At 45.8% G+C, this 26971-nt stretch overlaps 2 protein-coding genes across 3 annotated transcripts in view; both read right to left on the bottom strand.

Annotated features, from left to right (window-relative positions):
• LOC146178515 (uncharacterized) overlaps positions 1 to 15836 on the bottom strand; it is a 31436-nt gene extending 15600 nt beyond the window's left edge. Inside the window, exons 1-4 of one of the 2 annotated variants that reach the window (XM_084578332.1) lie at positions 15072 to 15836; positions 10912 to 11067; positions 8338 to 8427; positions 4399 to 4590 (exon numbers count right to left, since the gene is read on the bottom strand). In XM_084578332.1, coding sequence (XP_084434458.1) covers positions 4399 to 4590; positions 8338 to 8427; positions 10912 to 11067; positions 15072 to 15522 — 889 coding nt within the window. In that variant the 5' untranslated portion in view covers positions 15523 to 15836. The remainder of the gene's footprint in view (positions 1 to 4398; positions 4591 to 8337; positions 8428 to 10911; positions 11068 to 15071) is intronic. The other variant, XM_084578333.1, reaches the window with a different exon arrangement.
• A 6233-nt stretch (positions 15837 to 22069) lies between these two features.
• Positions 22070 to 26971, bottom strand: part of Ddx1 (ATP-dependent RNA helicase Ddx1) — a 61288-nt gene continuing 56386 nt past the window's right edge. Inside the window, exons 25-29 of the mRNA XM_084578327.1 lie at positions 26861 to 26933; positions 25437 to 25479; positions 23947 to 24045; positions 23533 to 23653; positions 22070 to 22904 (exon numbers count right to left, since the gene is read on the bottom strand). Of these exons, the coding sequence (XP_084434453.1) occupies positions 22777 to 22904; positions 23533 to 23653; positions 23947 to 24045; positions 25437 to 25479; positions 26861 to 26933 (464 nt within the window). The 3' untranslated portion in view covers positions 22070 to 22776. The remainder of the gene's footprint in view (positions 22905 to 23532; positions 23654 to 23946; positions 24046 to 25436; positions 25480 to 26860; positions 26934 to 26971) is intronic.

Below are 26971 nucleotides of genomic sequence, written 5' to 3'. Positions count from 1 at the left end.
TCTTGTAGAAGTACCTCTTAAAGGCGAACTGCAACGAAAACTTCACAACTGTAAAGAACACTATTTTGCTAAAAACAAAATACCTAAAAGAGGCACTTCTGAAATGAGTACTGGCTTCTAAAATTGTCATTTTCGAAACTGAAAGCGGAAAAAAGGCAGCCATTAAAGATCGCTGGAAGTGAAGTAGAACATACTCGAGTCATTTTTTACCAGGCTATCGCTGTAGCGGTCGAGAAATCACTGTGGTTTACTGCGCAGAGATCGTTTCGAGTCTGTTTTTTGTGCTGCTGAAATGCAGAAAGCCTCAGGACTGCATTTTGTAGTGAGCAACATGAAATACGTGTTTGCCAATATAATGAAAGCACCCGAAGAACTGTGATGAGATGGAGCGTGTCGAACGGGCTCGGTGTTTTGAATTCACGTGGCAGATCCCACCCGACTTATGTGTGGAATTATTCGAAGCGAAGAGAGCTCTGTGTCTTGATGAAAGCACTGAAAATTCGATTTGCATCAACAATATGGGTACATCTCGGTTTGCTGCACTGTACAAAGAAATGTGACTATCGAACGAAAGTAGCTTTTCGTGAGGTTAAGGCATCGGGCTCATATCATATGGAATCGTTGCAGGAGCTAGTGCTGGCAAAGGCAATGCTTTTGACGACTAGCATGCGGACGGAGAGCGGTGTGCAAGACTCTTCGTCCCGTTCAGCATTGGTGATGCTTACTCATTTAGCTTCGCTCATCAGAAAGTATGTATACCTACAGGCAAAATTTCAAAAGCTGTAACTACAGGCAGCGGGGTGTCCCTGTGTCATCCTTCAAAAGCCTCTTAAAGGGTTCAAATGGCAGACTTGCGGCCAGATTCGAGCCGTGCACAAGTCCCCACTCTGATATGAGCTGAACAAAGTGTGCTGTGCTTGTTTGCCTTCCACTTATCGCGTTTCATTGCCAACATCCGCTGCTTCCTCACCTTGCTGTTCTTCAGGAACTGATGCAGGCTTATTTCGTGTATGGCCCGTGTGTTTGGGAACCCGATGGTTTCAGAGCGGCTCAGCATGCTTTTCACAGTTAGGGTACTCGGTATCGGTGCGGGCAGACGAAACCCCGACAACCGTAAAGTCCAAATTCCCCTTCTTTTACTCGCTGCCTAGTCTCACCGACTGCGAACGGTGCACGATCATGATCTGCTAGTCAGTTCTTCACGCCCAGTTCTGTACGTCATACCCGGCGAGCCCCCTAATTGTGCGACACGCCGCCAGAAGGTCGCGTCGTTTGCTACAAAGCTTTTAAAACCCCTATATCTCGGCTGCACGTTTTCATACAAGCCTAGAACTTTGTGACGAGAGCTTTCATGACGTGTCAAAAAAGATTTACAGCCATTCTGAGTGAGGTAAGGTTTTGTTTCAGTTGGTCTTTAAGGCCCACTGTCCACCCTCCGGTTGAAAATATTTTCTTCTCCGGTGACTGTAAAGCTTCGCCCCAGAACGCAAGGCCGCAAAAAAGTTTTTGAGAACAGCAATCATTAATGTAGTTACAGCCACCGCAATCAACCGATTTTGCATTTTTCATTGCCTTTAAGAGGTTTTTCACTCTCCTGCCCGGTCGTCTAGCCTCAGCAAGTAAAATTCCCTTCCTCCTCCGCGTTTGGCGGGATGTGGGGCATCTTGTGGAGAATGAGAGGTCGCGTTGGAGTGAAAGCGAGGAAACGAAACGGGCGAGGAAAAAGTGCGCAGCGAGCTATGGACAGAATTAGTGGTGTACGCCCATCCTTCACCCGTCAGTCAGCGAGACAGACCAATGGATGTCGTTTGCTATCCCGACGTCAGCCTAGCGGCTCGTAGAAAATGGGGAAGCTGGTCTCCCGAAGGGGAGGATGACAGAGCTTTGATTTGTATTTTTGCTGCGTTGCGGCGTGCATATCGCTGTAGCATTTTGCACAGACTATCTCCGGTACCTGATCGAAGCATTGGGCTCCTCTGCTTAAAAGGTCATACCCGGACAGTGGCCCTTTAAGCATAAGGGCAACATAGCTACGAATACAACTGATTTTGATTTCATGCAAAAACCAAAGCCTTGCATTACCATGGCGTCATCTTCCAATGTTTCTGTCTTTTAAAAGGCGACATATGAGAAATTCGAGCGGCAGTCAAGCGCCGCAAAACCGCACTCGCCGCGCCTCCAGTTCTTGCCACTGCTGGCTTGTGCTTTGTGCTGCACAGTGCTGCAAATGTTTGGTCGTTTCTTCCCGTCCCTATTTCTCGCCCCAATTCTGCTCTTCTTTACTTTCTGATCACACCGCATGGCTCCAAGGCATACGTAAAGTTGTTTTCTCCTGAGTGAGTGCTGCTAAGCCTGCTGGTAAAGCGATTTAAAAACAACTTTTAAAGTTTGCCTCGTGATTCTAGGCAATGACCCCATGGCGATGTAATTTCACTTTCACCGCTACAATTTCTTTATCATTCTTCCACCCCGGACTGCCAACGACTAGAACGGCCTTCCCCGAGAACTTGCCGCTATCACATGCCCACCTTTGTTTCTTGAAAGTATCACGCGTATATTGCTCAGTGAAAACCTTATATTTGTATAACTTACTTCAACTTATCTGTCACTTATTCTGTTTTTCATTTCTATGTGCCCCACCCTTAATGTAATACCCTCTAACAAGGGTCTTTAACCCGTTCGCTGTCACGAACGTACCGGTACGTTTTCACACTTCGCCCCCACAGTGTCACCGACATACCGGTACATTCTCTATCGTGCGTTCAAAACTTCGCTCCTGAGGCTGGAGTGCTTGGACAGTTTGCACCATCTGTAATATCTTTCTACAAGTTCGTATTTTTGCCCCGCGTTGTAGCGGTACGTATATAGTGAAAAATATGGAGCGACCGCACCCACCCCCGCCACCTTCTTTGCTGGGAAGCATGGTCGCTCTACGCGCGCTACTCTATCGCGCTAAGTGATCATGCGGTGCGTGCGTTTCGTGGCGCGTGCGTGCAGTTACGGGCTCAAGGGTTGTTCTGCCATCTGCTGCAGGCTTGCAGGTTTTTATTTTTATTCTGTTGGCGTGTCTGCCATAACGCGTCACATTCAGGGGCTCGCGCCGTTTCCTCTCCAATAGGTCGACGCATGAATCGATCGCTGCTTTCGCTCTCTTGCCGCGTCCTTGCTTGCGGCTAGCAGCTTTAGCAAAGGAAGTTTTTTTAGCATCTTCTCATTTCCCTCTGACATCTTGATTTTGCAACGTGCCATTTCCCTTCGTTGTACGGGCCACTAAAAGTGCGCCCTCCGTGCGCGCGGTTACTTTCGGATGGCTGACTGCGCGGGACATTCGACTGCGGACTGGAGCGATGGCTCTCTTGATTATAAATACCAGCCAAGCTCGAATTCGGACTCTCAAGAAGTATCGAGCAGTTTTTTTTTTATATATTATCCTCATTTATTTAATTTATGATCAGGCTGAAAATGATGATGATGTTAATTAACAACACCTGCAAAACACTGATATGTGCATATTCTTTTGTCTATGTTATTTGTATAGCAATCATAATAAAAAATAAAGTGCTATGCTCGTTCCCTGAAACCAAGCCGACACTGGGGGTGCATCAAGGCCAGAAACACCCAACAGCGAAAGGGTTAAGGTATTAAAGTGAAAGTGAGAATGAGATTATACTGTAATTCGTCTTCACAAAATTTCTCCAACTGGCCGCTAGGTGGCGCTGCTCAACTGGTAGCACTGTGCATTGTGGGATTGTACCACTGACAGAACGGATGCATTTCTTGCTCACGCTGCTGACAACAAAGATGCCAGGTTAACCTACGGCGTAAAGAGCTGGGCTAAAATTAAGCGTTACTGAGTACCGCAATTGTCAGTGTTTGAGTTTTTAAAAAACAATCTCTGAAGCTGCGCATGCCAGAATGAAAATTTTAGTAGCAGGATGATAGGCAGTTCAGTATCTATCGGTATCACTGGCTTTTTTTTACCTACAATGGATGCTCTTTCAGTACTCCTTTAAGAACAGCGACAGGAGCACAATTAGCCCACACTGGCACAGGCTAGCATCTTTTCTCTCAAATCCCTTCTGCCTCACAATGAGATCTGCCGTGATGACAGACAGCTCAAAAAGAATATATAAAAAAAAGAAACATTTCATGCTTGTGCAATGTAAAGAAACAATCACAGCTCTACCAATATCTTTGACCTTTCAAATGACATGCAGTGTGCTGCACTTTCACTGGCTGCTCCATTACCCCTTTTTTGTTGACTTTACTGATCAGCTTTTATCATAGACAGATATACCCAAACAAAATGGTCCCTACCACTGGCTAACATGTTCTCGGCAGAGAGTCTCTTCCCCACAGCCACTACAGGGAAAAGAAAGAAAAAGAAAGGAGACCCACCGCTCTCCATTGAGTAGGAGTTGCACTCCTCGACGACCCGCTCCTTGTCGCTCTGGCTCGGATAGGGGTTCCGCTGGTAATGCCTCTCCAGGATCTCCAGGTGGCCCTTGACGAAGGTGAAGCGTTCGCGCTGCTTCGTCAGCCGCTTGAGCGCGTCCTGGGGAAGCCTGGTCATGTCGCTGCTGGGGGAGGCTGTCAGAAAGGAGACAACGCTTTCCAGTTATGAAACTGCCATCAGCAGCTTCAAGGACTACAAGTAGGCAGCCTTATACGAACACCATCGTGTGACCCAGCACGTAGGTGTCGCATTCCGCAAAGCACCCTGCTCTTTACCACCTTCCAGCAAGCGAGCAATTTTATTTAAAAAAAAAAAATCTGCATCAGCACCCATTTTTCCCACCTATAAAGGTAAAAAGAAATATATTGTATAAATAAAGTTCCTTCTTCTCTTTGCTCCATGCCCAGAAATGAGATCCTTCATAGCTTGCTTGCCCATTAATCTGCTCCTTTACAGTTTCCTTCCAGCTTGGTGCTAATTATGACAAAGGGCTGGCCAGTGAAGAGCCAAGTCTTTGCTCACAAATAACACATTCCTGTATCTGACTCCTGTACTATGCATCCTAAAAAGGCACAATCACGCTACAATCATTTTTGTGAATGCAAAAAATAACTTTTTTTCCTTGTCCGTTTTTCTTTGCTTCAACGGTGACAACAAAGAAGCAACTCCTGCAGGGAGCTTGAACAAGCCAGAAAAGCATCCCAATTTTCAGTACACAGTTAACCGTCCACAACTGGTATACAGTTTGAGGAGTCAATTTTCTGCTTGAACAAAAATATTTTTTCCAGACTGTCACAAACAGAATGCAGCCCGTAAGAGCAAGATGCGTAAGCAACACATAAAATTTACAGATGGACACAAAGTGCAAGTATCTCAAAAACTCGTAGCAGAATAACCACTGCATATTTTCTGTCTTATTTGTTGGCCACAAAAAAAAAAATATCACTCTACAGTCAACATTTACAGATAGCCTGTAAAGCACAAAATTTGGCACTTTTAACATGCATAGCCCGCGGAAATTACGGTACGCAGAAGCAAAACCACACACTGATGCCTCTTAAGAATGAGAATGTCCGCAACTGCATCCAATCCAAGTGGATATTCTCTTGCTGTCACTGTACGAAAACATAAAAAATACCGCCAAAATGTTTGCTGGATGCACCGGAAAGTGTCTGAATATGAAAAAAAAACTATACTTTTTCGGCTCCTTTCCCGAGTCCAGAACCATATTAATCCACAATGTTGCTGCTCAAAATCTCTAGAACGCAATCCAACCAGTGCACGTTATGCTAGTTGTCCATAGCTTTATAGTTGTAGAAATGTGCCATCTCACTAGTTCCAATTTAACAACAGCACGACAGAAACGAAGCAGGAAAGCCTGAACTCTCTTCAGAAGGAGTGCAAAGTAGGCCGTGTTTACAAGAGATGGAAGCAGGTAAGATTGTTCTGGAGGGAAACGTTACGTTTCACCATTAAAGCAACAATACAATCCTATCCGTACAGTTCAAAAAGTGGGTACGCTAATACATGGCAAATGATGCCAAATGTAGATATCCCACCCCCTCTTCAACATGATGGCCACGAAGTAAACTGCTTCAAAAGGCAACCTTTTTTCAGTTGAACTTCTGAGCTGGTAGAAATTGCCCCTCTACTTCCTCCTCAGAGGGTAGGCGTAAGCATTAAAAGCATTCCAGGAGCAGCGTAGAACCTTCCAGGATGCCACGCGAAGATGGGGCTAGCAACACTCTTTTTGGACAGACACCAGCCACATCCCCCACCGGCTCCCTAACGTGCCGCCATGTTCAACCATTTCTGCTGTTCCAGCTGGGAGCTGTAGAACATGGCTATTGTGAAGTTCGATTAACTTTCGCGCCATTCGGTTTCTCGCAAAGAGCGTACGAACGGAGGTAGATACTTTGAAATGTGCACCTGTCCCCAGTTGAAGAGTTTCCAAATTGATGGAACCACGACGCACGACGGAGGCGCCAGCTCTATTGTTGCCAGCAAAGCGCTCCTTCCCTTTGTGCAATGTACAGTGTTGAATGTCATATCGGGGACCGGTGGAAGTTTTCTTTTGTATGTATTCTGGTATTGCTCTTTCCCTCTGCTCATGTGCCTACAGCCTTTGTGGGGTAGCAGGTGTGCGGTGGCTGACCAGGGCGCGATGAGGCGCAATGGGTTATTGAGCCACAGGTGTTGTTCACGTGTTGGTCCCCCATGCACGTGTGCGAAAGAAAACAAGAGAAAGCAGAGGTTTGGAATGTGGTGACGTCAGTGCCGTTCATATGTTTGCGTGGGACCTCTCCTTTCCCAAGTGTTTGTTAGTTAATATCCTTTCCCCAGTCTTTGATTGGTGAGAAAAGTTGCCTGATTGCTTATTGGTTGCTGTCCCCGCCAAGGGCGGAGACAGATGGCTTAAAAGTAAGCGCTCTGGATTAAACCGGGGCTGATGTCGTTCGACCAACGGGTCAGTCATGTAAATAGTTTTCTCCTTGCTTGTGTCTTCCTGTTTTATTTATGTGTAAATAAATAGTTATTCTTTCTGTCGTGCCATGAAGTAACGTGATTGTTGCGAGTCTTAATCTCAAGTTATCAAGAACATCGTTATCATCAAGTGTTTCCTCACCTGGCCACCTGAAGGGGAAACTCAACTGCTATCCTCTTGGTTCCATGTGCTACTGTCCCCAGCCATTTCTCTCTTCTGCTCAGAGCTGGGCTGTGAGAGCTCAGCATCCTTTGCTGCCCGACCTGCCGCAGCTTTCAGCCTAATTCGATCCACTTTGTGACATGATTAGCAACTTTTGCCACGGTCCAACTTTCATGCAAGTCTCCACAAATCGAGAGCTGACATTCTCTACAGTCAAGCCCTGCTAGTGTCCGCAACCTCAAAGATGCCGCCTAGCTCTTGGCTTATCCTGCACTTTTATCGCTAGACATGGAGATGAACGAAAGTAAAGACATGAATTGCGATAGAGGATAATGACAACAACATATGTGCTTCATCTTTGCATTACTGTGGTATGGTGTGTGTGCTGTAGACATCAAGCACGACCCTGATGACAACGAAGATTAACACCAATCCCCATTTACGTCAGTGCAGTAAGCTATGTCACCTATGCTTCCACACAGCAACTATCACTGTACCATAGGGCCACAATGAAATGCAAATGAGGCATGCACCTAGGCGAATAATGCCTCCTTTGTGTAAGGGTCACAATCAGAGTCACCTAGCCAGCAGTTGTGGGATACCTCGATGCCAGTGCAACTAGCTCCATTCAGAGCAGTGACATCCACTACTCAGTAGGGAGACACCTCTTTTTTGGGGCTCACACAATGCACCGATAACTGGTAAAAAAAAAAAATATAGATAAACACCATCTCTGGAGAAGTGACTTCAGATCACCGTTACCATGCAATACTTCAGCCCACGGAGAAAACAATGCTGCCTTTTCCCATTTAAATGCAGCAACAAGAAACCTCATCCGCATCCAAAAGTGGCACAAATGTCACCAAGCTGCCATTTTGTCGTTGCGGCACTTCAGAGTGAATGGGCACCTAATGTCACCTAGTGTCACACAAAGAAGTTGGCCATGTCACACCCCTACTAAGACCTCGCCGGCAGCCCTCGTAATGGCTCAACTGCACGCTGCCTCAAGTCTGTGCTCTGAAGAAGCCACATGCCGAGCACAGCTTGACAGCAGGCAGACATTATGTTGCGCTGCAACATTTGTTTCAGAGTCCGCGAGTTTGGTCCTCAAAAATTTACGAACGCGTGGATGACAGCCTGAGCTATATATCCCTATACAGAACCCCCTGCACAAGACAAAAAGGCATGCTCGCTGTCTCCATGCTAACCCAAGCTGCAACTAGAAGGCACTCACAGTGCTTCAGCAGCTTGCTGGCATCCTTGCGACGATTGCAGAACCAGTTGTTTACCATGCTGGAGGTCACATCTGTGGGGACCAGCTCACCTGGAGCAGTGATGAGGCAGAAATCAAGATAACGGTTGAGCGTCTCCAGACAGCGATCTTCTCCACACGCACCCATCAAGCAGCGGGCAATTCCGCCTACCAATGTGGCTCCTGACAGAGACTAAGGTCCTTCTAGCAGCCAAAGCCTGAATGGAATGCTGCAAAGCTCGTCCCGTCTTGTCTGCTTTCGTTTTCGTCTGAGAAAAGCAGCCAAGATGGAACAGCCTTACAGATCTCCGAGAGTATATATTTAAAAACCTCCAGTAAAGTTGAACACCTGGCCATGCTTGCACCTAACCCAAGCAGCCCAAACCATTGTCCCAATATTGGCAGTGTGTTGACAATGCACCCGTCCTGTGCTGGACCAACCATTACCAACACGACACCAATATTGGGTAAATAGTGTGTGCTGTCTGGATTATTATTAGGAGCCAGCAACTAGTGCAACTACTGCTCTACAACAGAGCTGTACTCAACATAGTTGCAGCATGTAACAACTCGCAAGCCGTGCAAAAGATGCCCACACATTCAGGACCACAAACCTGTAAATCATTCCTGCCACTGCTAACCCCTTCTTGAGCGATTCCCCACTTCTGTTTCATGCACTGTTTTGTGAACAGCTCCAGCGCAGTTTTATGCACAATCCCCTGTGTTTTAGTTGATCAGCTGACCAACTCTGCACAACAGCCAGTAACACAGTGAATGCCACTAGAGTTATTAACTGAAACTGCCCTGTACGAAGAAAGTACCTATGCGACGACTTGCCCTCTGCATAACCTTGTACACTCTCATAACTTAGCACTCAGTAGAAACACTGCCACAAGCTTCTTTCATCCCTTTGTGCAACAATGGAATTACTAGAGCAGAACAATGGAACAGAATAAGTGGTGTCTGTGATAACATGAATCTCAAAAAATAGATGCACCACCTTGTCATTTTGACTTCTCGCTAAAAATGTTTTTACGCATACCTGCACTTTCAAAAGCTGGCATAAACACCTGCAAAAATAAAATTTTCTGAATTCACCCCCTAACATTATAATAGGGTACGCCGGTGCTGGCTTCCATTACGAAGGCTGCAGAGCGCGCAGGTTTTGTGACTTGACCTGCTTTTGCTTTGTGACACTGTGACTTGAGATCCAAGCTACTTACCAATCTGGAGGTGTCTATACACCAAAATGCAAATAGCATGACATTGGTAGCCTCACTAGGTCACAGCCTGGCAGGAATTTGGAACATAAGTTGCAGTAAAGCCATGCGAAGTTCCAGAAACGATTTGGGATGCTATACTACATCTACTTCTACAGAAGCATGCTTTCAGAATAAGCAATCTGTCCAACCAATAGCATATGTGTCAACATCGTGCAGCTGATACGTTTTAACAATTCCGAATGTGGCTGCCATTTTCAACCACGGTTCGTCTTTCAGCCATAAAATGGTTACAGCATGAATTTCTCAACAACATGACAACTTAATAAAAATTAACAGGAACAAACATTTCCCCAATTTATACTTGATGTCGCCGTATGTTGGCGTCCTTCATATGCATGTCATAATGAGCTCCTTATTTTCCTACTCTTGTCTGTTGAATAGTTTAATGAGGGCCTTAGTTCTGGCAGTCTTGATGACACAAATAGCATAAAAAGGTTCTCGCACAGTTCCCACCCTTTCCGTTCAATCACGTTTCATGTGACGCAGCAGTACAGAACGCATTGCATTTGCCACAATGTGCGAGGGTGGTGCTGGTGAACTGTCGCAAGGATAAGTCAGACGCAATACGTATACATTATGAAAGTAGAAGATTGGACAGTCCCCGTTGTAGCTCAGTTGGTACAGCACCGCACACGAAATTTGGATGTTGTGGGCTCGAATCCCGCTAGTGACATGTGGTTGCTTTTATTTCCAGGTCCTGCCGATAACATGGGCAGAGAAGATCCCACTGAAGGATCTAGTCAAGGAGCACATCGAGAACAGAGAGAGTCAACAAGGACGTTTCGGTTGTCTGGTCCGAATCCACGATGCCAAACAATAAGAAGACAAGGGCACGCAACACGTCATAAGTACCACTTGAATCAAACATGGTGCGTTCTAATCAAGCTTCAGGTAGGCTTAATTACTGCAGCCTTTTCCAGCAGCCTCAGAAAGCGAGAGAGGCAAGAATGTGACCAATGTTCTTTCGTTTTTAACAGTTCATACTTAACAACTTGCTGTTTGTAGCTGGCACTGGGGCAGTTGTCACTAACTGCAACCAGATGCCTAACTGTAATAGTTGAAAGGTAACTATTGGAAATTCACCAGCTCACTAGGTAGCATTATTCACCTCTTATTTGATGTCCGCCAACCATGGTACAACTGTGCTTCGGAAGCTGTCGTCACATCTCAAAAAGCCTATCTTTAAAATGAGTGGCAGGCTTCTTTGGAACACCTGGTATGTATTGCTGCTGCCTGTACACTGCGTGGTGTGAATCATGAAGTTGTCACATACCAGAGTTTATGGCACTCATGTTGCACTCATTGGCAATGGCGTCCCTCTCGTCGGCCTCGGGATACGGGTTGGTCTCAAATGCTCTCCGCAGCACCTGCAGCTGGGAGTCGGTGAAGCGGAAGTGGTGCCGCCTCGGAAATGCCAGGCCCTGGACACCTGAACCCATCCAAGACAAACAAACCGTGTTACCTGAATGCAACACAAAAATGCCAAGAATAATGCGCACCAAAACGAAGCCCTCAAAAAAGTTCACCACTGTGGACAACGTGCGACCGGGTGATTCCAGAAGTCAACACTTAAGACAGCAAGATACGCCGCGGTAAAGAAAGCTGTTTAAGCCAAATTAAATTTGCTGTTTCTAAACGATGTGTGGCACCCGAAGAGAGGAGACAGTGCATACATTGCGCTATACAGGTCAAAACTGCTACTGAAAAAGGGAATTCAAAATTTGCAGTCTAGATTGTAACATTGAAATAGGTTCAGGGATCACTGTACACGTGAGGCATTACAATGATGCTATGGGCAATGCAGGAGGCCATAGTCTCGTTCGAAACTGACTCCAAACGGCACAGCAGCTCTGTATGTCACCCTCAAGTGCACAGCCACAATTCTCAGAAGTGAAACTCACAGCAAAGAGAAGCTGAGTTAACCTCCTTTACAACAGCTTTATGAATAGCCAAAAACAATTTATACTATTGGTAAGACCACAGAGTGTAAATGGGAAACAACATTGTGCAGCTGTCTACCTAGTTAAGAGTGCCCCATGAGTGCAGTGAGTATGCAAATGAAGGCCAGTTCGAAAAGCCTATGGAACGCCCCAAAACCACCATGACACTCTGCTAGCAAGAGAGCCCACTCGCAAGGTACAAGCAAATGTGAGTTTTATGGCACGCATTCAAAGCATGATGCTCTGCATAAGCACGGAAACTTGAGCTCACCTTAGTTTAGTTTCCAATAGTTATGACAGTGCATGAGAGATTGACAGATGTGAAATAGCAGATGTTGATGCTGCAAACAGAAAGCTAGCACCCACTTTCAATGTACAAAAGCCGGTTCTAGACTTGTAATGACCATGAGGGAGGACAAGTGGTGCTCTTCGATCAACAGCAAGCTAGTCAGTGAACAAAAAAAAAGAACAGCAAAACGTTGGACACAGAAAGCAAGCAAAAAATGGTACTTGTGCTTGTATCTTTCAAGTTCTGTGCCGTTTTTGAGCTCACAACTCTTCCATCATGCCAGTTGCAAAACACACCACCAAACCATGTTATAAAAAACATCCCCATTCATCCGAAATTGGGAGGTCTAAAACTGCCACTGCTAAGGCGAGCTCAAAAGTTACAGACACCACTAGCAATCCCCGCCAGTAATAAGCAATGCACACACCTGTCGAATCCTGAAAATTGGCCCTCAAGGCAGCCAGGTTTTGAAGCAGGGTTCCATATATGACGTTGTATGACAACACTGAAAACAAGGCTACGGTTGCGGCTGTTGTCTCAAAATGCGACTACTACAGTAACTGACATGCCGCCTCTCCTAGCAAAGACTAACATGTTTTGGCAACAAGGCATAGCAAGCTGAGCTGGTTTAGTCATCTTGAAAGGATAGGCATTTAAAAAGCATGGATAAGCTGTTATATGACAATGAGCAACAAGCGAGAAGGTTGACAATTCAATGGAGAACATGTCTGTCAGTGGGGATGATTTATGGGCCACTCCTGGAGGGACAGGAAGAGGGGGGGGGGGTGTATTCTTGCACTTCTTTTTTTGTTGTTGAAAAATTGGGGCTCGGCATTGTTTTCTTAAGTATTTCTTGCTTGATGGGACGAACCTCACCATTTCCTCTAAACTGTGCAAGAAATCAGACATGCTGGTATTTCATAATGAAGACAAAAACGAACCACAGACAAGATGCAAACAAGGCAGATGCACGCTTTATCCCGTCTGGTACATTTACATCTCCGTCTGCAATCAGACGCAGGTCAAGTATGCAGCCAGCAAATAGCACAGACTTGTCATGACGACACTGTCATTAATCCACATCACTTGTGGCATTACGACAATCAGTTGATGTCGTCGGCTGAAACGCTTCCTTTGAGGGGCATTTGCCGCTTTGTTTTTGAGTTATATCAGATACACCTTAATGAGACAGTGATAGAGGCCCCGTTCTTCGGAAAATCCGGTGTTGGAGTCACGAACAAAAAGTCATGCACATGGATCTGGCAGGTGGTAGCTGGTAGGTGAAATGGCCGTGCACAGACTGGTCATTGGGTGGCGTGACATCATGAAGTCATGTGACATGGCCGAACAGGCAGGCGCTGCCAGTCTTTGAAACTGGGCGGTTAGATTTGAATCCAACCTTCCAGAATCTTCCGGTTCCAATTTAGACACCACCTCCAGGCCAGGCAGGCATGTTCGTATGGCTTAGTTTAAGCAGGTATTTATAGCTATGTTGGGTTGTCTGTGATATATTGGGTATCTTACGACTATATGCTAATGAGTGTGTGTGGGTTGACATAGAGCCACAAATTAAACAATTAATGATTAAGCAAGCAGCAAAGTGCATGTACGCAAACAAGGGTCCACAACGAGAGCCAGCAAATGAGAGCCGTTAATGCTGTCGCGTGTGCCTCCAATTTTTTTCATTCATGGTTCCTAATTATGAAATCTGTTAGTATCCTATTGTATCTGGCAAGTTTTAAGCACCTAAATAGCATTAAACATCAGACAGGCAAAAACAGTTGTCTAAAAGCAAGCCATGCCTGTTACGTGCTTTCCTTTCACCCCTGTCTGGCATTATGCAAAAGTCAGCGCCTATTTATTGGCATGTTTTCAACAAGTCAGGTTTAGGAGTCATGGGTTTACCACTGCTAAACTTCACGAAGTGACCTGTAGCCTGGAAATGTGAAAAAGGAGCGTGGAGGGAACCAAGAAAAAAAAATAGAACGGTTTCCTATGAAGACTATGTGGAAATGAATAGACCAGTAATTAACCTAACCACTGCATGCTTCAGCAAGATGGACACATGGCCCCTTCATAACTGAAGCACCCACACGCACTAGGCATTGGGATTTCTGTTTTGACCGCGTACAATTAGCACAACTGTTAATGCCAATTTCGTGTAAACTGATTAATGTCGAGCTCAACATCTTGCTGTAGTGATAACTGAATGATAAACAGCATTATGTAGTTCTGTTAAACTGCATGCAGTTTTAACCAAGTGATATATTGCTGATAAATGGGCTAGTATGCAATCAATAAGGCATTTTAGACATACACTCTTATCTTTTATCTTACCTGCCTTGCTACCACGCCCTGACAGTAATACAGATGCAAAATTCTTTTTATATAAGTAATGCTGCAGGTATTTTCAGGAGACAGCTATTTTGTGAAACATTACTTGATAGTCAGAAGTCAAGGACTGCAATTATACCTAATAAACAATCTTCTAGGATGACACAAGGCATGCTGCACCTTACCCAAGCATCAAATATGTTAAAAGAAAATGACGTTTTAATTCAAATCAGTTAAAACAAAGCTTACAAAAGAAAAACGTTCCACCACACAAACGCTCGGTGCCGAAAGCTACGCCACATTCATCGTCCTAGGTAACCACCGAGTTAAGACAGCACTTCAAAATATAAGGTCAAACACACGCGCCTCCAAGCACAGTTATCAAATTGGAGAGATACAAGCTCACTACACCACATCGGATGATAGCGCACAACAATCGCTCGCCGATTGCGCAACGCTGTCTAGGTTACCGCGATGCCCTTCACTAGTGGAACTAAAAAGAATCGAATATCGATTAAGGATTGGTCCATAGAACTCCGAAATTAATTAATAAAATTATGCTTTCCTCGGAGGTGACCACCGAAAAGAACCGTCTAGGGGCCCACTGCAAGTTTCGCTTACGCCGCTTAACCAGCGAGCAACCATTCGTCGTTAATGAGACTTCAGACTAGTTAAAAGAAACTAACAAACTTAGTTCCAGTAACCACATGTGCCCCTGGTTTCCGCGAAGCGGTAGCAGTTGCACAAGACATGCCGTTTTGAAAGCGCACACATCAGCTGATCTACTTAGAAGCGCTCCGCGCGCGGCGGCTCATCGACGGAGCAGTGGCCGCACTCTGGGTAGCGGCTTAAAAAAAAAAAAATGCCTACCTCGAGGCACAACGGCGTTAGAATGCCCCTGTGAAGTGTCCGGCGGTGCAGTAGACGACCTGTGGCATGCATCTGCGCTCCCGACGACCGCGCAGTCCTGCTGGAAACCGTTTTGCTGTTGGTGCGCCGGCGACTCTGCCGACGAGCTCTCCGAACTGGACGAGCACTCGTCGTCCTCGTTCCTCGACGTCGGCTGCTGCTGCACGCTTCCCGATGTCGTTGTCGTCGTCGGCGGCGGCGGAGTAACGACGCCGTTGGGAGCCGAGAAACCACCGCCGTTAGCACCGCTGAAATTCTGCGGGGACGGGCGACGCTGCTCCGCGCCTCTCCGGATGGTGCGCTCCAGCCGCTCCAACTTGAAGTATATGATGCCGATCTCTTTCATCGTGATGCCGGTGTCTTTTAGCCGGCGCACCAAGTCGATCTGTTCGACGGTAAACTTGAGCACCATGTCGTCGTCGTTCCGGAGGCTTCTTGCGGTCCGGAGATTTGTTTTTTAAGGTTGTCACCGGCGTTAAGAGAGGCATTCGGTTAACCACTAATAGTTTACGACTAACCGTGCTGGTTAGGTGAGGTTTGCGCGGGTTAACTAGGTCCACCTTGGTGATGATGCGAAGTCGCCGGCCCGCACTCCGTGTTCGGCGTCATTCGAGCGATGGGGCATGCCTCGGTAGCACGCCGACACTTCCATGTTACGCAAGCACGCGCTAACGATAACTAAACCAACCCAACTAACCCTAACTTAAACGTTATGTGTTTTCTATGTGTACCGCAGGAGGACGCCACATGCTTGGTAAAATGCGTCATCTGGTAGCTACAAACGGAACTAAATAAATATTTTATATTTGAATATAGAACCAAAATGACTTTTAACTGCCATTTATTTCTAAACCATAAGAATGAAACTTTAAGAAATATTTTCAGAAGCAAACACAAAGGTTTCAATTTTACAAAAAAATAGGGGGCGCGGCAATGATAAGTAAAGCGGAAGATTTGAATTCGCTTTAAGAGCAGCGGACTGTCAAGCACTGAAACGGGACGTTTCATCCTAAAAAAAGCAGGAATACAATATGAAGGGACCCGGGCCCACACTTTGCCGATTCCAAGACACGTGCACGAGCAATTAATAGTCCGTCCTCTGCCTAAAAACATGCATCCAGAATATGATACGGACAGAAGAAGGGCTAGAGCACAAAAATTACACGAAAGATTTTCAGTACAGAAAGACACGGCGCACGTGGACGTGGCAGAACATGCGGACAGAGATGCCTTTTCCCTGGCAGTTGTCGATCATCGAGGTTCTCCCCTCGCATCGGCGACAATCAATAAAACAAAATTTCCGGAGGAGGCCGAAGAGGCTGCCATAGCTTTAGCCATTACCTCCACCACTGCCAAATACATCCTTAGCGACTCTAAAACTGCAATTCGAAATTTTGCAAAAGGAAGGGCCCACTCCGCAGCCATCAAAATCTTACAAAAAATCTCCCATACCCGCCTTATCACATTGATCTGGGTCCCTGCCCATTCGGACCATCCTGGGAACGAGGCAGCGCACCAATTTGCCCGAGGATTCGTAGTTAACCGGGAGGTGCGCTGCCCTGAGCTCAGGTCGGCTAGGGAGCGGATGACAACCTACAAAGAAATTACTACCCACTTCAAGAAAGAAAGACAAATCTTCCCAGAACCACATCGATCACTAAGTAAAACACAACAAGTCACCTGGCGCCAGCTTCAAACAGACACTTTCTTTAATCCGTACATGTACTCCATATGGTTCCCAGAGCAGTTCAGCCCTGTCTGTTCTCTCTGTGGACATCAAAAGGCAGACACACCACACATCCTATACTCATGTAATCAAGACAAGCCATCACAGAGTCTGCAGCTCTCTACCCAATCTCAGTGGGGGGCTGCGCTGCTCAGCTCCGACCCGGATGTTCAACTCCGAGTCACGGAGCGAGCCGAAGAGGTCGCCGAACGACATCGTCGGTCGGCCACCTGGCGTCCGGCCTAGAAGAGGAGCCCACCGCGGGGACGGGAACGCCAACCCACCCCGCGCCTATGACCTCTTCTTTAATAAAGTTTACCTCCTCCTCCTCCAACCAACATGCACCCTGAGTTTCACCTGCAGCGTCGGGTAGCAAGAGCCCAATCATTAGAGAAATACTATTCCAGTCTACCAAATACGACATATGTGGACGCAGCAGAATACGGGAATAAGAGAGCCTATGCCCTGGCACTAGTCGATCACAAGTATCGCTTACAAAATTCAGCGACGATAAACGAAGTACGAACGCCAGAGGAGGCAGAAGAGGCGGCTGTAGCTCTGGCGATTGTCACGACGGACTCTAAATACATTTTTAGCGACTCAAAAACAGCCATTAGAAATTTCGCAAAAGGTAGAATCCATCAATTCCAGCAGCCAAAATTTTGAATTTTTTTGATTACTCTAAAAACGCACGTTCGATTAAAATTTTGTGGGTCCCCGCACACGCGGGTCATCCTGGAAACGAGGCGGCGCACCAGTATGCCCGAGGATTCGTCGTAGGCCGGGAGGTGCGTTACCCCGAACTAAGATCAGCTCGCGAGAGAGACCCTACGTACAGAGGAATTACGACTTGGTATAAAAACAGCAGACTGAAATATCCGGAGCCCCACTATACACTCAACAAATCGCAACAAACACTACTTAGAAAACTTCAAACAAATACGTGCTTTAATCCGTATAAGCTAGCACAATGGTATCCAGGCGAATACAGCCCCTCATGTTCACTTTGCGGTGACCAGAGGGCAGATCTCGAACACATCATGTTTAAATGTGAAAGCATATGCATCCGCCGGAGGGCCTGCAGATTACCAATTCGGAACAGTGGGAGGCCGCATTGCTTAGCTCTGATCCAAGCCGGCAAAACGCAATCACGGCTTGGGCCAAGGAGGTCGTCGAGCGCCATCGAGCGATGACCACCCCTGGGGCGGCTTGAGGAGAAGCGAACTCCCACGAAGAAAGAACTTTCCAAATTCTCCTCAATAAAGTTTCCTCCTCCTCCTCCAACCAAACACTTGCGTATATTCAAAAGGTCTTTTAAAAAATGGGAAACATTAGCGCATTGCTGCAGTTACGTGGGCTACGGGCAGTTACGGGTGTTACGTCGTTTGTACGGAGGTTCTACGAGCCAGATGGGAGGCAGTACACCTGTACGTCAGCTGTCGCCGTATGGCCGCCATACGCACTATCGCACTATGCATTGCGCACCGTGCACATAGAGTATGCTTTTATTGATGTCTGCTAAAGAAAGAGTATCATGTCGTAGTCGGGTATCAATACTAGAGGAATGACTTCACGGCGTTCCTCATATTCATACGCGCGCATTCTGAGGAGCAAGGCTCCGGGTTGGTGATGGCGCAAAAAGAAAAAAAAAAAAACGAAAAAAAAAATCAACTAATGTCGATTTTGTTCGTTTCTTTTTCAATTTATCGAGGCGCTCATGAGCAGGCAACTGATTCTAGCTGTATTTCGAATAGACTACATTAACCACTGTCGATTAACATGGCATGGATCATAAGCTCACGCGCGTGCAGGTCAGTGCATGCAGGCCTTCAAGAAAACACGCTCGCGCATCAATATATTGTTTTGACTCGTGAAATAACGCTTATTCATGAAGTCACCTGAACGCTGTTTGAACCTGGAAAGCTTTAAGTAGACCCCGCGCCACCACAGCTGCCAGTTCAGATGTGTTCTTGAGCTTTCTGGCAGCTTGTCTTTTTTTTTTTTTTTAACCCCAATGCGAGGCTTTCGACTGCTTACCGTGCAGATTACCACGTGCGAATGTGAATGATTGAGTTTTCAGAACTAAAACACAGACTCTATGGACTGCTCTTGGCCGATCAGATACCATTATGACTCGATTTCAGCGCCTCCTTTTTTTTTGTTTTTCACGGTCGCGTTGGTCGAAGTGAAGGGGAGGGGGCTATGTACTTCTTTTGCATCAATATCTTGAAGAGTCAGGCACGGGTGATAACAATTTATTTGGCAAACTTGGTAAAAATTTTTCGCAAACGCAATTGCAGTGCTCTTGAAGTTCAAGCAGTGACAGATCTCAATTCGACTTCCGTTACTGCTGCCACAGTTGATAACAAACAATGTGACGCGGGCCTGCGATGCCTTCGAATACTTCGAAGCCTGCCGAGATCCGCCAAATGGCCGCCGATTCCAGGTCCACGTGACAACACGCTAATATATCGGGGTCGCTTTCGGACAGCTTTTCCTGTCCTGCGCGCAGTTGTCGTGTAGTGCCGGAACGCAGCAACACAATAGAGAATTTTAGTTTACCGTAATCCGCCACCGCGCGTTCTACTGCGCATGCCCAGATCCCCCTGACGCCGATAGATGGCGCCACATACTCGATGTCGGCACATTTACTCGAACATCGTCATCACGCGCGGCCTTCCCGCGCGAAGCGAGGAGGATGGCCGTGTCCGTGCGGGAGAATGCACGCGTGACTCAGCCCATGTCGACGAGGGCGAGGAGGCGCAGCGCGGTGGCCGAGATTGCGCAATCGGCCGCGTCGGCATCTGGAAGCTGAAAGAACTATCCATCGCCGCTTTCTGCGGCGCGCGCGGCGAAACATCAGAGAATGGGCCACGGCAGCCTTACAACGGGGTACACGGTAGCGGTTGTGATTCACCAAAAAAGGTCTTGCCCTGATGGGGATGGGACAGGTAGGTCACCGCCGCTTGCTCACTACTAACTAAAAATAAAACTTAATTTAATGAAGTGAAGCGGTCAGCTAATTCTCATAATTGAGAACGGTATGTCAGTGCGCGTTAAATAAGATCTCCAGATGGTCGAAATTACTACGCAACCCTCCACTACGGCACCTTTCTATTTCCACTTTTACTCCCTTTCTCCCATTCCTTACGGCGGGATTCAGGTGTCCATAGAACAATTGTGACAGATATATATACTGCGCCTTTCCTTTGTGAACCATTATTATTCGAAATCTAATACACGGTAATGTGCGGCACACAGTGTTATCTCTACACACTACGATATATTGGATTTACACGCACGTGCCACGGTAGCACTTCTACATGTTTATAGCGGCCTTAGTTTGAATTACCCGTACGAGGCCACGTGGTTAATTGTGGCGTCACGAATAGCTTAGCCATTAGAGCAACGACACATTATGTTCCATACTATGTTTCACTCATAAAAGGAGCTGCCCAAGCTGGCAGCTCATTTCTGCTCCATCATGCTGTCTATTCTCTCGTTACCTCATACAACCCTCCGACCAATCATGTGCCCGACCTTGTCATGTACCTGCCAACTGCCATTTTCCAGGTGGATGGTCGTTTTTTAGGCTGCGAGCTTCAAACGGGAGGTTCTGCGGAAACACTAAAATCATTTGGAGGTATCGGCGCGGCCCTTATTTGACTGATTGTACAACTTCTATTTCCATCAGAAAAAGGGCGCCTTCCTCCCCGCCCCCGGCGCGCGGGCTTGGGAAAAAGGAGTGGTCCGTGGATTAGAGATTGACAGGCAGTCCTTGGCTTCTTGCGGCCTTGTCCGCCAGATGGATGGTGCTTCACTGGATAGCAGGGTCAGCTCTTCGAAGCAGGGTACCCAGGCTTCTTATCCCGAGGGCCTTCAGGATTGTGGGCACTCCCAAATTATGTGGTCAAGGGTCACTATCGCCCGTGTTTGCACTTATCATTCTCCTCATCAATATATAGTTAATCATGTTTCTGCATATCCGTACCTTCAAGTCCAACTTCTTGAATTCGCGCATAGACGAGTCGGATGATACACCTTGTACATAAAGGCTTCCGTTATGTGCAAGTTTCCCCAGGAATTGAGTAAGAGGAGGACGTGTTTGATGGTAGAGGAAAAGCCCTAGTGTTTTAAGCTTCGGTAGTCATCAGCGGTAAAAAAGATTGCCCCGCAGAAGTGCCTGACGAGTTGTGTACATCCCTAAAACACGAAAGGGGGGGTAATGATCGATCGCATGGTTCAGTCCTCTACTTCGCGCCATTGGCGCAAAGAAAGTCCTCGAACGAAGCTCGTCTGCCCCCATCTCAACCAGCTGGAGTTGTTCCCAGTAAATGGGTGCAGCCACATATTGTGATCGAGTCTCGAGGGCTTCCAGAACTTTAGGGCAATGACCTAGGGTGCCAATATATGTGGCGGACCAAGCTAACAGATAATATGGGCGAATAAACTGGATCCTTTTACCAATTTCTTAGTAAACCTTCATAAGAGAGGGTTTAGTGGCCAAGCATAGTTTTGCTATTTCAGTTTGATGGGATCATTGAACTGTATGGTCACTTGCTGAGAAATCAGATTTTTATAATAATAATAATAATAATAATAATAATAATTGGTTCATAGGAAAGGAAAGATGCAGTATCTGTCACACTTGTTTCTGTGAACACCTGAACAACACAGGAAGGGACTGAAGGTGGAAAGAGAGAAATAGGAGCCGTAGTGGAGGGCTACGGAGTAATTTCGGCCACCTGGGGATCTTTAACGTGCGCGGACATCGCACAGCACATGGATGCCTCTTCGTTTTGCCTCCATCGAAACACAGTCGGCAGCAGTCAGGATTGAATCTGGGTATTCCGGCACAGTAGTCTGGCATCTTATCCACTGTCCCACCGCGGTGTGGATAAAAACGCATCGGTAGGTTGGAAACTTCGTAAAATCGGATCCTGTGAAATAGTGTTTCAACTGGATTCATTTTAAGCACATGCAAGGCTGATCAGCCCCTGAAAGCACTGCAAAGTTTGGAGAAATTACAGCAATTTGCCACCTCTGCAACCTGTGAACTTACACATTGTTTGGCTGCCTACTAACACGAAGCTTGTTGCACATAGTCACTTTTTTGACTAATATCCATCACTGCCAGGATGCCACTAAATGCGGCGGCAGTATGACTTGAGCAGCTGATTTACGTCAGATTAGCTTAGACACACAATTTTTACTGCTCAATGCCTTCGTGAAGCCTCCATGGAGTATCAGAAGACAAACATTTCTTGTACTACCAGCTCAGAGAATACCACAGTAATCTAAATAAAAGTGAGCCTATGAAGCTGAACAGAATGTTGACACTGCACAGCATATCACTGAAAACACATCAATGACAATCAAGCAGGTACAGACAAGAGTAGAAACTTTTGTACATAGACAAGCAGTGATGTAAATGCCAAGATAAAAGGCTCTCAAATCCAGTCCAGATGGGCATCAATCTTGGTCAGCACAGACAGACTTCACAGTAACACCACAAAAAATATTGAAATAAGTGAGCTTTTTTCAAGTTCATGAAAATGAGAAAACTAAAGTACATGGAAAGCCACTGAAATGTGGGAACTGGGGAGATGTAGTTTCCCCATTTCTCACACACAACAATCTTCCATTTGGGAGTACTTGGCTTTATCAGGACTCTGCATACCACCAATGGACCCTTGAGAAGCAAATAATACTATAATAGCTGCAGCCTCATTTCCTCTTCGAAATACAGCCACAGGCTAGGCTTCTTCAGCTTTTAGGCAACCTGTTGCTAATGGACACACTAATATTCTAACATAAGCCATGAGGCACGAAAAGAAGCGTAGTGTATGCCAGTGTAATTTATTGGACACCAAACATGAACACACAGAAATGCATGGCCTGAAATGTCAAGGCAGCTTGCAAAGCCAAGGGATGGGGTTTCTATCTCAGAAATGACTGATCCTTGAGATAGTATCGCTGAATGAAGATGGACTGCGACTTTTTTTCCAGGGCAGCCAATTCCTGAACAGCGGGAGCCATCTGTGCAGTGTGTGTAGCATACGAGCTCCCTATGGGAAGAAAAAAAAAAAAAGTGCACATCATTCTCATTCCCCAACTTTCTTACATGCCTTTAAGATTACTCAAAATTAGTTTAATTTTTGAGCTTGGCTAGCCTTTATCAGCATTCTATCCTCTTTCTGTTACCAGCAAGCAAGGTCTTTTTTGACAGTGCAGCGAAGTTCAAGAAAAGGGTGCCTAAAAAGTAATGCCATTGTCTTTTCTCACTCTAAGAAAACTTCAGAATCATTCATTTTCACCGGTGCAAATGAAATGCCTCACCATACTGTCCCCAAAAACAGCACTGTTGTCTAATGTATGCATGTTCTATACAGTTCTATGATCCACATAAAGCATTGTCGAGAACTGGATCAAGAGAATAGTAAGTGCTTTAGGAAGCCCAGAAATGGATCCGTGAGAAAATTTAAGTGCATAATTAGTACTAGCATTACCCCTGCTAGTGGAAAGCAAGAGAAGTTTGTGCCATTTTGCTCTTTCTGCTGACAACTCCACTTTACATGTTCAACTTCAGGCAGCTTTGAGGCACACTCTACATCTTCTACAGGCTACAAAAATTATACCTCTTGAGAGGTTCCCTTTGCCAATGACTTGCCAAAAACAATGGCCCATGCCACTCACCCATCTCTTTGCGCTTTTGTCCATAGACCACTTTGCCATCAAACTCGTCGGCGGGGATTTTCAGGTCAGGCTCCACCTGCTGGATGGTGACGTTCAGGTGGTCCTCAATGTCCGACAGGTACTGAGGTAAAAAGAACAGGGCATGCAACAGGCCTTCTTAATGCAGCTAACAAAGAGCCGGCAGTGTCAAAAAAAAAAGAAAAAGAAAAAAGGCCCAAGATGCCTAACAGTTCATACAATGAACACGAGACTACTGTATTTACATTGATGAAGAACCCACTCACTACTTTTATGACCACACACATTATGCCCACAACTCACCCCCGCTCACAGTTTCTACGGTTTTTAGAAGAAAAAATGCATTCATTATACAAGTAAACATTGAATTATGAGCATAACCTCACAAGGCCTGACCTGCGGTTCGTTGTACCAGATGCAGCAGCCTCCACGGTCCGTCAGGTTCGTGTTGTAGCAGTTGCGACCCCTGTTTTTACAGTTTGAGTGGTACCACACCTGGTGAATGAAGAAAAAGTATTTTATTGCGATAGCAATACTGCGCCAGGTTTCAAGCTGTCGCGTGGTCCTGGCGGAGGCCACGCTTGACCTTGAACAGCCGAGAAAGAGGAGCAGAAGAAGAAGAAGAAGAGGACTGGTAACTTACGCTCCTGCACCATACTCTTAAAGGATGAGCTTAAGTGTCCCCAATAATGTAGCACATTACACTGATAGGGTGTGATAGGGGAATAATGTAGCAGGCAGAAGAAGCTTTCGCCGTTGCTATCGCAACTAGTGTTAACCAGAGTTAAACCACAACTAATTTTTTTTACCTGGATGTGCGAGAAAGTGAATGTGTCATGTGCGTAGGTGAAAAACAAAAACAAAAACACAATGTAATAAAGCTATGACAAAGCAAAAATAAAACCGAATACGTATATAGTACCATGACATTCTGCATTTATCTGCTAGGGTATCAAAAAAAATCCTCCTGTGCAAACTGCAGGACTATTTGGGCTGAAACACTGACCACAAGGTAGCTTTGGATGGTCCAAGATTTGCGATAGGTAATTTACAATCAACCTTGCTCAATTGTCCAGAATTGTCAAAGAACTTATGTTCGGTACAACAGAACTTTTTTGTCCAGGCGACGGGAGCAGCCAATTGGACAGGCTTCACAATTGTGAACTACAAGTTGTCCAATACTCCACCGTGGCGGACAAAGCGGACCTATATTTCTAGGGACAAAAGCAGACAACGCATGTTCACCCTGTTGCAACTTGATGTGCACGTGCTAAGTGTGCTGCTGATGTGTACATGCCATGATGTGCAGAATTTTGAAAGTGCCGTACAGCCAAAAATAACTGGAGCTGACGAACCGGAGCCATGTTTGTTAATGTTTCTGTTAACTGTTACTTTTGACTCTACTTTTGTTTCATCAGTCCCAACTCTGCTCTTGCTTTTTTTTCTCTCTTTTATTGATTTCTTGCCCCTGTGTGTTTGTTGGCTCTGGTTACATGTGGCAGTGTGGCGCTTTCAAAATTTTGCAGATAAGGGTTTAACGTGCTTTAAGGATAATAGAAGGATGACGTTCTGTTTGGTAATTTTTTTCTACTCTTGATCTCTAGATATCACGTAGGTTGTGGACTGCATATAAAAGCTGCTTCCTGTTTTCAGTAAGCTGTTTGTAGTTCAGTGCCAGTCTTGTTGTCGTCCTTGACTATTCATGCTGTCTCTTATTATTATACCTTTGGGGCACCAGTAGAAGCCGAAGAATGCTGTAGTTACCTTGTAGGTTATTACACACAACCTCCATTGATAAATGTACGCATAATGCTTGGCACTAGGCTAAGAGAAGCAATGAAAAATGGCAAGGAAAAATAATTGAGCAAAGCCGTCAGTACGCTCACCTTCTCTGGAATAGCTGCAACAAGTGATATGGCCAAGCCCATCCTGACAAGAAAGATTGACATGAGTAGTTAGTATACAGTAGCTGGAACATCGATTTTCAATTCTGAGCTTTTTTCATGAAACTGGTGGAATGATGCACAGGATCTTTGCGATTATGAACATGCCAGTGGACCGCACCAATGTGTAATGATTACTTTTTTATTGAATTTCCTTTTTCAAATATTGTTTCTGTTACAGCTTCAATAGCAAAACAATGGCTGCAATACGTCCCACAAAGCAAACTGCTGTATTAATTTAAATTCACATTGACTGTTACACCCTACTGCAGCTACTCAGCGGCTAGGATGCTCGAGTGTTGCTGCCAAAAGGAGCAGAAAGGGAAGGAGATTCCAGAGGTAACGGAAATGTTTATAAGGAGGCAAAACGATGGTGGTCAAGTTACCAGAGTCATTTAAATACTAAAAACCATGAACCCTTAAGTAACACTTCCGACAGCCAGAATTTCACAGAATGAGCAAGCGATTTTACCAAAGGGTCCATATGCCTAGCATGGGCTGAATTTTATTTTATAACACAGCCACGCCACCGTTCAGCTTTTGAAGTTGAAACTAGAATGTGGAGTAAAAAATTCAATTGAAAATTATTCACCTGGCACAGCTGATTTTCATGCCATAATCAATCCATAGTAATGTATTTCCATCATTTGAGGTTCAAAACTCAGCACAAACGATCAGACGTCTGTACTCCTCTTAGAAACACACACACACACACACACACACACACACACACACGCGCACGCACGCACGCGCACGCACGCGCACGCACGCACACACACACACACACACACACACACACACACACACACACACACACACACACACACACACACACACACACACACACACACACACACACACACACACACACACACACACACACACCTCATCTTGTTTGCTTCTATTCGCTGTGTCATGTCTTTTGGATGGTTTGAATGCTTACCAACTCGCCCAATCGTCAACCACTTGTTTATGCCCTTGCAAAACTCAGACAAATTAGATTCACTCATTAGTGAATCATTTGGCCTGCTTTCATCCAGCCCATCTTGAGTAAAGAGGCATTTGCCACTGTTTCAGATAGAGAAGCTAACCATCAAATAAGTCAGATTATTAAACTATGCTCTTCTAACACAAGAGAACCATGAGCACACACAAAAACTTTACACGGCTGGCTAGCAGTGCAGCAAACTACAGCATTAACTCGCATTTCTCACTCCACCTGCAATCATCAACTCGCATCTCAAAAAGTTCATTTTTAATTAGTGCTATGCTATGTAGAGCTCCCCACAACAAGGTTCTATTCTTCCCGCAGCATCAGCGTGGATTGCACACCTAGTCGAACGCTGAAAGTGCAGCCAAGGACCAACCTTTCGGCTCGACCCACTCTTCCGATCCGGTGCACATAGTTTGACTTTTCATCGGGCAAGGTCACATTGATAACTGCAAAGAGGAATGCAGAATAAGAAATGTCAGTGCAC

This window comes from Amblyomma maculatum, chromosome 9 (genome assembly GCF_055883805.1).
Source record: "Amblyomma maculatum isolate TAMU_Amacu chromosome 9, ASM5588380v1, whole genome shotgun sequence".
Taxonomy (NCBI): Eukaryota; Metazoa; Arthropoda; class Arachnida; order Ixodida; family Ixodidae; genus Amblyomma; species Amblyomma maculatum.
This window is presented reverse-complemented; position numbering and strand designations above follow the sequence as displayed.